This window comes from Bison bison, unplaced genomic scaffold (genome assembly GCF_000754665.1).
Source record: "Bison bison bison isolate TAMUID 2011002044 unplaced genomic scaffold, Bison_UMD1.0 scf7180017864379, whole genome shotgun sequence".
NCBI lineage: Eukaryota > Metazoa > Chordata > Mammalia > Artiodactyla > Bovidae > Bison > Bison bison.
The window spans coordinates 3,561,471-3,570,726 of record NW_011494951.1 but is presented as its reverse complement, the minus strand read 5'-3'; the positions used below and the strand labels follow the sequence as shown (position 1 = coordinate 3,570,726).

The 9,256-nt window shown below is 43.8% G+C and overlaps 1 protein-coding gene across 2 annotated transcripts in view; it reads left to right on the top strand.

Annotated features, from left to right (window-relative positions):
- TMEM176A (transmembrane protein 176A) overlaps positions 1-2,386 on the top strand; it is a 4,854-nt gene extending 2,468 nt beyond the window's left edge. For both annotated transcript variants that reach the window (XM_010857252.1, XM_010857251.1), the window contains exons 4-7: positions 632-688; positions 863-1,072; positions 1,621-1,731; positions 2,086-2,386. In XM_010857252.1, coding sequence (XP_010855554.1) covers positions 632-688; positions 863-1,072; positions 1,621-1,731; positions 2,086-2,127 — 420 coding nt within the window. In that variant the 3' untranslated portion in view covers positions 2,128-2,386. The remainder of the gene's footprint in view (positions 1-631; positions 689-862; positions 1,073-1,620; positions 1,732-2,085) is intronic.
- The last annotated feature ends 6,870 nt before the right edge of the window (positions 2,387-9,256 follow it).

Sequence of the window (9,256 nt, the reverse complement as noted above, 5' to 3'; positions counted from 1 at the left end):
ACCGAGGCACCCCGTGTCCTGCCCACACTCACAGAACAACAACAAAGCGCACGTATGAAGAGAGGAGCCAAAAGTAACCATCCTCATCCACCCCATGGCAAAAACACTGAGGTGAGCTACAGCCAAACAGGATCCTGATCCATCTTTCCTCCGGGATTGACCAGGCTTCCTGTCCTGGAAGGCTCACTGGGTGGGAGCCTGAGCGCTGTTGGAATGGGCGCCCACACCCACCCAGAGGCGGCTGACCCTCATCCTGTACCGAGAGCTCCTCCAACAACCTGGACGTTCCACCCCACCACCCTGGAGCTTTCGTAAAGCCCCTGGTGCTGCCTCGAAAGAGAGGGTTTGGAGAAGGGAAGGAGGGCTCACTCCTGGCTTGACCATGAGCATTTGTCTGATGTCCCCTAAGTAGAGGGTCCTACAGCCTCAGGAGTTTTAATTCAGGCCTCAATACTCTCCCCGTGACCTTACAGACCACAGACCTCGGGCCTGTGTGGAGTGCTGTGGGGAAGGGCCAGCTAGACGACTGCGGGAGTCATGGAGGAAAAAGGAAGCGGGCAGCTGGGGAGGAGGCAGGGGATGTGGGAGTTGGGGGTTCTGCACAAACCCTGCAGCTTCAACCTCTCCCCAGGCTGTGCTGGCTGGAGCTGTCGCCTTCATTTACGAGAAACGAGGTGGCATCTACTGGGTGAGTTGGGGAAGGGCAAGGGTGAATACCAGGCCCACAAGCTGGAGGCCTTCCCAAGCCTCCGGCTCCATCACATGCCCCTCCCCTGGGCTCCCCCCCTCCCCCCTGGCCCCCAGGGTGGGCACCAGAGAGACTGAGTCTCCAAGGTCTCTCTCTGCATCTGCTCCTCACCAGGCCCTGCTGAGGACCCTGCTCGCCCTGGCAGCCTTCTCCACGGCCACTGCTGCCACCATAATCGGGGCTGGAAGATTCTATGAGTACCACTTTATTTTCTATAAGGGCATCTGTAATGTCTCCCCCTCCTGGAGGCCCACCGGGGCCCCCACCCTGAGTCCAGACCTCGAGAGGCTGCAACAGTGCACCGCCTATGTGAACATGCTGAAGGTAGCCAGGCGGGGACACAGGGCAGCAGGCGGGGGAAGGCGTGGGGGGAGTCCGACCCTGGATGGGAGGGAGGCCGTCCATCGAAGAGGGTGTGCCCTGTTCTGCCCCAACAGACAGACGTGACAGTGAACAAAACACAAGCAGTCCCTGCGGTTTGTGGGCAGTTACAGATCTGTGGGAAATACAAACTTCGAAATCAGAATAAATGAGCCGATAGAGCTAATATTGCACATACGGGATGAGGTGTGAAGGATTCGATGTCTGTTCAGGTCTCGGGGTTGTCAGGGAAATGGGTCACAGCCCAAGCCTGTCCCTGTTCTGATGAGGACACCAACGGGGCTTCTGGCTGCTCTCTCCATGCTACACTCACAGACCCCCCAACACAGGGCTCCTTCTTCATCCCACCACCCCCCAACCCTGGAAGCTACAGACATGGGGAACAGGACAAATGGGGTGGAGAGTGACCCTGTGCCATGTGGAAGGGGGACACAGACTCCAAGTGGCAACAGTCACTCTGGGGGCTCACAGCTTTGGTCCTCTGTCCCCAGGCCCTGTTCATAAGCATCAATGCCATGTTGTTAGGGGTCTGGGTTCTACTGCTTCTGGCATCTCTGCTGCCCCTGTGTCTGTGCTGCTGGAGAAGATACAGACGTAAGGAGGTGAGTCCCTAAAGCTTGCATGGTGGGGGCAGCAAGACTGTCCGGCAGGAACAGGAATGGAGAGTGGGTGGTTTGGGGAGGAGAAAAGGGTCCTTACAGAGAGTCTCAACAGGCATGATTCCTGTTTTGCTACCCCCGTGGTGGCCCAGCCCAGGGAGTTCCTATCCCTGACTAAGTGGTACCCAGTCCAAAGACCCCATGGAGCCAGGGATGCGCAGGTCCATGGTGGGACCTAGGGCTCTTTGCACGAGGCTGATGTCAGATCCAATTGACTCCAGAACTGAGCTGCCCTGGAGGAGAGCATTTACACTGTCTCTCCCCTGTGGGCCATCTCACCCTCTCCTTTTCCCTTAGAAAAGAGACCTTCCCTTGGAAGAAACTGTCAGGAGTGAGTGAGATCCAGCCCTGCCTCTCCAGAGGACTTGTGCCTGGAGCTTCTGCCTGGACTGGGTGTCCGAGCGTCTGCCTCATGAGAGAAAAGCCAGGCCAGGAAGAGAGGCTCTGTCTGACCCAGTGATCCTCCCTCATGGCCACAGCCGCCGCCTGCTCCACCGTCTCAGCTGTTCTTGCCTATTTCCGGCTCACCTTCACCACCTGCCTGCCTCATGCCCCTCTTGAGCACTGATGATAATAAACTCCCGTGTTGTTGCTCCCAGCTTCTTGCCTAGGGTATTTCTCTTGGCTGGAGGGAGACAGAGGAGAATGAGCCAACAGCAAAGCTAGGAAGATCCTCCCGCTCACAACCCCTCTCTGGGGCTAGAGTAGCCATCCCTGAAAACAGAGTCTCTTTAAGGCTGGTACCGGGAACTGTGGGTCCAAATACCCAGGGATGGATGAAAGGAATGCAGACTCTGAGCCCAGCTACTTACAATTCAGAGTTAAGAGGGTAAATCCTTGACTATTTGAGAGTTGTACTTTTTTTTATTTTGACTGTTTGGAAATACTAAGAATTAGATAAGATAACACTGAGATGCAATCATTTCAGAAATCTTTTTTATAAAGCTAGAACATCCAACAGTGTGATGAAATACAAACCTTGGATACTTGTCCCACAAAAAAAAAGTGGGGGGCTTCCCTCACAGCTCAGTCGGTAAAGAATCTGCCTGCAATGCAGGAGACCAGGGTTCGATTCCTGGGTCAGGGAGATCCCCTGGAGAAGGAAATGGCAATCCACTCTAGTATTCTTGCCTGGAGAATCCCATGGACAGAGGAGCCTGGCAGGCTACAGTCCATGGGGTTGCAAGAGTTGGACATGACTTAGCGACTAAATCACTACCACCCACAAAAAAAGATACCTATAACTTCTGGATAAAATAGGAGTCATGTGTTTTTAAATTCATGGCCAACCTGAATAAGCCATAATAGAAGCAGGAGCATGAATTCAGAGAACTGAGTCTTGAAACCAGCATCTGCCCACTTGGACCCCCACAGCCACCCACACCCTCAGTGCTCCGCTTGAAGGAACGAACTCCACATCTAGTCGTACTCACGGCTGAGTTTTATTAGAGCAAAAGGATACACAACAATGTCAACAAGGGGAAAGAATTCTCAGAGAAAGGAAGCACGACAAATACAAAGCAGAGTAAATAGAAAGAAATTATCATCTAAACACATCAAAGTAAATTTTAAAAAAAGACAAAGAGAATGTCTTAAATCTGTCAAATGGCATTAACTAAAAAGAAATTGCAACATTACATGACTCCCTTTTGTCTGCTGCTGCTGCTGCTAAGTCGCTTTAGTCATGTCCGACTCTGTGCGACCCCATAGACGGCAGCCCACCAGGCTCCTCAGTCCCTAGGATCCTCCAGGCAAGAACACTGGAGTGGGTTGCCATTTCCTTCTCCAATGCATGCGTGCATGCTAAGTCGCTTCAGTCATGTCCGACTCTGTGCAACTCTATGGACAGCAGCCCACCAAACTCCTCTGTCCACGGGATTCTCTAGGCAAACAATCCTGGAGTCTAGTTGAGAAAAGAACTAAAGATATTGATTACATTTAACCTTTGTCACACATGATGTTCAACATCGCAAATTATTAGAGAAATGTAAATCAAAACTACAATGAGATATCACCTCACAGTAGTCAGAATGGATATCATCAAAAAGTCTACAAATAATAGGTTTTGGAGAGGGTGAGGGGAAAAGGGAACCCTCCGACACTGTTGGTGGGTATTTAAGTTGGTCCAGCCACTATGGAAAACAGTATGGAGTTTTCTTAAAAAACTAAAAATAGAGCTGCCATATGACCCAGCAATCCCACTGCTGGACATATATCTGGAGAAAATTCTAATTCAAAATCATACATGCCAATAAAAAAGAAAAGCTACACACATGCAAAATGATAAATGCTCCCCAATATTCATAGCACTGTTTATAATAGCCAACACATGGAAGCAACCTAAATGTTCATTGACAGATGAATGGGTAAAGAAGATGTGGTGTGTGTATATACATATATATAATATTTATGTTTATATATATGTACATACATATATACATATATATGTATATAACTCAGCCACAAACAGGAATGAAATAATGCCATTTGCAGCAACACGGATGGACCTAGAGATTATCATATTAAGTGAAGTCAGTCAGACAGAGAAAGATAATATCGTATGATATCACTTATATGTGAAATCTAAAAAACTATCCAAATGAACTTATTTACGAAACAGAAACAGATTCACAGGCATAGAAAACAAACTTACAGTTATCAAAGGGGAAAGAGGGTGGAGAGGGATAAATTACAAGTTTGGGATTAGCAGATACAAACTACTGTATATAATATGGATAAGCAGCCAGGTCTTACTATAAAGCACCTGGAACTATATTCAGTATCTTGTAATAAACTATACATGTATATATATATATAAGTCAGCTTGCTGTACACCAGAAACTAACACAACATTGTAAATCAACTAGAGTTTGATAAAAATAAAATAGACCAAAAAAAAAAAGAACAGAAATAATCTTACAATTTTAACTTTCAGTTTGGAGAAAAAAATCAATCAGTGAAGCAAAAAATAGAAAATGACTATAAATTAAGTTATATGAGGAACTGCAATAAATATGAATGGGCAAAATAGTCCATTTAAAGCACATAGATAGATTGTGGTTTTTTTTTTTTAGTTCACCCATATACTATTTACAAGGAGCATATCTAAAACAAGGGTATGGAAAGATTGCAAATAAGAGGATGGGGGAAAAGATCTAACAATTAAATTGACACAGTGCCATTAAAATCAGACTTTCAGCCAAGAGCATTCCTAGAGATAAAGAGGCCACTTGTGGCCATTGTACAGTCAGGATCTCCTTCCTTCTCACATTGCTTGCACTCATTCGCTCCTGGAATCAGGACCCCATACCTTGCACTGGAGGAGCTGTCTTGTGGCTAAAAACTAAAGGCAAAGAAAAATCTTGAAAAAAGCCAGGCAAAAATGACCTATTACCTATAGAGAAACCAAATGACTTTTCTCATCAGAAACCATGATGGCAAGCCAAGTGGCACAATATTTTTAAAATTTATATTTGTATTTATATTTGGGCTTCCCTGGTGGCTTAGATGGTAAAGAATCTGCCTGCAATGCAGGAGAACCAGATTCGATCCCTCAATTGGGAAGATTCCCTGGAGAAGGGAATGGCAACCCACTCCAGTATTCTTGCCTGGAGAATTCCATGGACAGAGGAGCCTGGTGGGCTACAGTCCATGGGGTCACAAAGAGTCAGACATGACTGAGCAACTAACACACAATTATATTTAACATATGAACAATTTTGTGCAGCAACATTCCAGTGTGAGTAAAAAAGAAGCCGGCACACAGGAGTTTGGCAGGGGGTGGGGGTGGAGGGGGTGGTGATGGTTAGATCTTTGTCCTGATCGTGGTACTGGTTACATGAATGTATTAAAATGCAAAGATCCACACACAGAGAAACAAAGATCAGTTTTATTCTCATGATAATTCATAATGATAAGGAGACAAATCTGGGGTTATTTGTTCATCCCTATCTCAGCATTTCCAGGTCATTTCCAGATGTGCATACATTCCTCACCAAGAGCCAGACATCCTCAAGCACAAAGTCAGGTGGGACTTAGGAAGCATCACTTCGAACAAATCTAGTGAAGGTGATGGAATTCCAGCTGAGCTATTTCAAATCCTAAAAGATGATGCTGCACTCATATGACACCAAATATGGAAAACTCAGCAGTGGCCACATAACTGGAAAAGGTCAGTTTTCATTCCAATCCCAAAGAAAGGCAATGCCAAAGAATGTTCAAAACTACCACACAATTGCACTCATCTCACACACTATCAAAGTAATGCTCAAAATTCTCCAAGATAGGTTTCAACAGTACTGGAACTGAGAATTTCCATATGTTCAAGCTGGATTTAGAAGAGGCAGAGGAACCAGAGATCAAATTGCCAACATCCATTGGATCATAGAAAAAGCAACAGAACTCCAGAAAAACATCTATTTCTGCCTCATTGACTATGCCAAAGCCTTTGACTGTGTGGATCACAATAAACTGTGGAAAATTCTTCAAGAGATGGGAATACCAGACCACCTTACCTGCCTCCTAAGAAACCTGTACACAGGTCGATAAGAAACAGTTAGAACTGGACGTGGAACAACAGACCAGTTCAAAATTGGGAAAATAGTACCTCAAGTTGAGAAATGCTGGGCTGGGATGAAGCACAAGGTGGAAATAAGATTGCCGAGAGAAATGTCAATAACCTCAGACATGCAGATGACACCACTCTTATGGAAGAAAGTGAAGAGGAACTAAAGAGCCTCTTGACAAAAGTGAAAGAGGAGAGTGAAAAAGTTGACTTAAAACTCAACATTCAAAAAACTAAGATCGTGGTATCTTTTCCCATCACTTCATGGCAAAAAGATGGAGAAACAATGGAAACAGTGACAGACTTTATTTTCCTGGGCTCCAAAATCACTGCAGATGGTGACTGCAGCCATGAAATTAAAAGGCATTGCTCCTTGGAAGAAAAACTATGACCAACCTAAACAGCATATTAAAAAGAAGAAACATCACTCTGCCAACAAAGGTCCATCTAGTCAAAGCAATGGTTTTTCCAGTGGTCATGTATGGATGTGAGGGTTGGGCTATAAAGAAAGCTGAGCACCAAAGAATTTATGCTTTTGAACTGTGGTGTTGGAGAAGACTTTTGAGAGTCCCTTAGATTGCAAGGAGATCCAACCAGTCCATCCTAAAGCAAATCAGCCCTGAATATTCATTGGAAGGACTGGTGCTGAAGCTGAAGCTCCAATACTTTGACCACCTAATGTGAAGAACTGATTCATTTGTTTTTGTTTTTGTTTTTTACGAGGCTTTTTATTTTTATTTTATTATTTTTTAGAAGAACTTTTTTTTTTTTACTTTACAATATTGTATTGGTTTTGCCATACATTGACATGAATCCACCAGAGGTGTACATGTGTTCCCCATCCTGAAACCCCCTCCCACCTCCCTACCCATACCATCCCTCTGGGTCATCCCAGTGCACCAGCCCCGAGCATCCAGTATCATGCCTCAAACCTGGACTGGCAATTCGTTCACATATAATAATATACATGTTTTAATGCCATTCTCCCAAACCGTCCCACCCTCGCCCTCTCCCACAGAGTCCAAAAGACTGTTCTATACATCTGTGTCTCTTTTGCTGTCTTGCACACAGGGTTATCATTACCATCTTTCTAAATTCCTTATATATGTGTTATTGTACTGTATTGGTATACTGTATTGGCTTACTTCACTCTGTATAATAGGCTCCAGTTTCATCCACTTCATTAGAACTGATTCAAATGTATTTTTTTGATGGCTGAATAATACTCCATTGTATATATGTACCACAGCTTTCTTATCCATTCGTCTGCCAATGGACATCTAGGTTGCTTCCTTGTCCTGGCTAGTATAAAGAGTGCCACGATGAACATTGGGCTACACGTGTCTCTTTCAATTTTGGTCTCCTCAGTGTGTATGCCCAGCAGTGGGATTGCTGGGTCATATGGCAGTTCTATTTCCAGTTTTTTAAGGAATCTCCACACTGTTCTCCATAGTGGCTGTACTAGTTTGCATTCCCACCAACAGTGTCAGAGGGTTTCCTTTTCTCCACACCCTCTCCAGCATTTATTGCTTGGAGACTTTTGGGTAGCAGCCATTCTGACTGGGGTGAAATGGTACCTCATTGTGGTTTTGATTTGCATTTCTCTGATAATGAGTGATGTTGAGCATCTTTTCATGTGTTTGTTAGCCATCTGTATGTCTTCTTTGGAGAAATGTCTGTTTAGTTTTTTCCCCCATTTTTTGATTGGGTCATTTATTTTTCTGGAATTGAGCTGCAGTAGTTGCTTATATATTTTTGAGATTAATTCTTTGTCAGTTGCTTCATTTGCTATTATTTTCTCCAATTCTGAAGGCTGTCTTTTCACCTTGCTTATAGTTTCCTTTGTTGTGCAAAAGCTTTTAGGTTTAATTAGGTCCCACTTGTTTATTTTTGCTTTTATTTCCAATATTCTTGGAGGTGGGTCATAGAGGATCCTGCTGTGATTTAGGTCAGAGAGTGTTTTGCCTATGTTCTCCTCTAGGAGTTTTATAGTTTCTGGTCTTATGTTTAGATTTTTAATCCATTTTGAGTTTATTTTTGTGTACAGTGTTAGAAAGTGTTCTAGTTTCATTCTTTTACAAGTGGTTGGCCAGTTTCCCAGCATCACTTGTTAAAGAGATTGTCTTCTCTCCATTGTATATTCTTGCCTCTTTTGTTGAAAATAAGGTGTCCATAGGTGCGTGGATTTATCTCTGGGCTTTCTATTTTGTTCCGTTGATCTATATTTCTGTCTTTGTGCCAGTACCATACTGTCTTGATGACTGTGGCTTTGTAGTAGAGCCTGAAGTCAGGCAGGTTGATTCCTCCAGTTCCATTCTTCTTTCTCAAGATTGCTTTGGCAATTCAAGGTTTTTTGTGTTTCCATACTAATTGTGAAATTATTTATTCTAGCTCTGTGAAAAATACTGTTGGTAGCTTGATAGGGATTGCATTGAATCTATAGATTCCTTTGGGTAGTATACTCATTTTCACTATATTGATTCTTCCAATCCATGAACACGGTATATTTCTCCATCTATTAGTGTCCTCTTTGATTTCTTTCACCAGTGTTTTATAGTTTTCTATATATAGGTCTTTTCTTTCTTTAGATAGATATATTCCTAAGTGTTTTATTCTTTTCATTGCAATGGTGAATGAAATTGTTTCCTTAATTTCTCTATTTTCTCATTATTAGTGTATAGGAACGCAAGAGATTTCTGTGTGTTGATTTTATATCCTGAAACTTTACTATATTCATTGATTAGCTCTTGTAATGGTATTTTCTGGTATTTTCTGGTAGTGTCTTTAGGGTTTTCTATGTAGAGGATCATGTCATCTGCAAACAGTGAGTTTTACTTCTTCTTTTCCAGTCTGGATTCCTTTTATTTCTTTTTCTGCTCTGATTGCTGTGGCCAAAACTTCCAA